We start from the raw sequence: 1,513 nt of genomic DNA, 5'->3' as shown, positions 1-1,513 counted from the left end.
AAAAAAAGATTTTATTTATTATGTATACCGTGTTCTGCCTGCATGCCAGAAGATGGCATCAGATCCTATTACAGATGGTTGTGAGCCACCATGTGGTTGCTGGGAATTGAATTTAGGACCTCGGGAATAGCAGTGGGTGCTCTTAACTTCTAAATCATCTCTCCATTTCCAGATACTTGTTTTTATTTTGTTTCTTTCTAAATTTTTTGTTAAAAATTTATGTGTATAGAGTTTCGCCTGCATGTATGTATGTATGCACACCATGTGTGTGCCGGTACTTTAGAGGTCAGAGCACTGAAATTGGAGTTACGATGTATAAGGCTCCATGTATGAGGCTCCATGTAGCATGTAGATGCTAGTAATTCAAGCCAGGTACTCTGTTAAGAGTAGCTCGTAATTCTGAGCCATCTCTTCACCCGACTCCGACCCAAGACAGGCTCTCTCTGTCTCTCTTTCTCGTCTCTGGTCTTGAACTCACAGAGATCCGCCTGCTTCCCAAGAACTGGGATTAAAGGCGTGTGTCACCACGTCCTGCGTTTTCAACTTTTATTTTAGATACAATCTTGTTATGTAGCATTGGTTGGATTGGTAATCATGTCCGGTCGCACATCAAACTCCCGCCAGCCCTTCTGGCTCAGCCTCCCCGACGCCCCACGCTGGTTCCTCCTTAGAACCGGTTCTCACTGAGCTACAGCCCAGACAATAAGAGGAGTTCCCCATCATCTGTGGATCTGAAAACGGCTTTGGCCCAAGAGCAGCCAAAACATAACTTGAAGGACCAAACGGTCAAAAGGTTCGCACTCTGGAAAAGCAGACGCCAGAATCCGAGTTGTGGTGTTCTCGCGAGAGTTGACGCCAAGTGATCATGTGACAGTCTAAGATGGCGACGCCCAGGGAGGTGGACGAAGAGTCGGCGGTGTACCTGGTGGTGAGTGGTATCCCTCCCGGGTTACGCTCGGCCCAGCTACGGAACTACTTCAGCCAGTTCCGGGAGCAGCGCGGCGGAGGCTTTCTGTGTTTCCACTACCGACATCGGCCGGAGAGGGGCCCTCCGCAGGCGGCGGCTCCCGACGCGGCCCGAGCTGCCCCCGACCCTGCTGCTGAGGATCCGGATCTCACCCAGACTGCAGCCCCCGATGCCCGCGCTGTCCCCGCCCGGAACTCTGCTCCCGTCCAGAGCCGCACCTGCTGCTGCGTCGTCTCGGTGCCGGGAGTGGCGCAAGCTCAGAGGCTGCTTCGCATGTACTCGGGCCGCCGGTGGCTGGACTCTGAGGGGACCTGGCTCCCGGGTCGTTGTCTCATCCGCAGACTGAGGATACCCACTGAGGCTTCAGGTAAGGGAGAGAGAATGGACTGGACTTACAGGCCTCAGAACGGAGGCACATTCCCTGGGTAGTGGAGATAGGTCAGACCTCTGCTTGTCACCGTTTAGGAGTTTTAAATCAGTTTTGGACAAAGTTCACGTTTTCAGCCATAATTTGCTATTTAGTGTCACTCAGACAAAAGACAAAAA

General features: G+C 52.1%; 1 protein-coding gene across 1 annotated transcript in view; it reads left to right on the top strand.

Moving 5' to 3' along the window:
• Positions 1-880: 880 nt before the first annotated feature.
• Positions 881-1,513, top strand: part of Gpatch3 (G-patch domain containing 3) — a 7,923-nt gene continuing 7,290 nt past the window's right edge. The window contains exon 1 of the mRNA XM_005353096.3: positions 881-1,334. Coding sequence (XP_005353153.1) covers positions 881-1,334 — 454 coding nt within the window. The remainder of the gene's footprint in view (positions 1,335-1,513) is intronic.

This window comes from Microtus ochrogaster, chromosome 10 (assembly GCF_000317375.1).
Source record: "Microtus ochrogaster isolate Prairie Vole_2 chromosome 10, MicOch1.0, whole genome shotgun sequence".
NCBI lineage: Eukaryota > Metazoa > Chordata > Mammalia > Rodentia > Cricetidae > Microtus > Microtus ochrogaster.
Note: the sequence above shows the minus strand (reverse complement) of the source record. Positions and strands in the feature narration are given on the sequence as shown.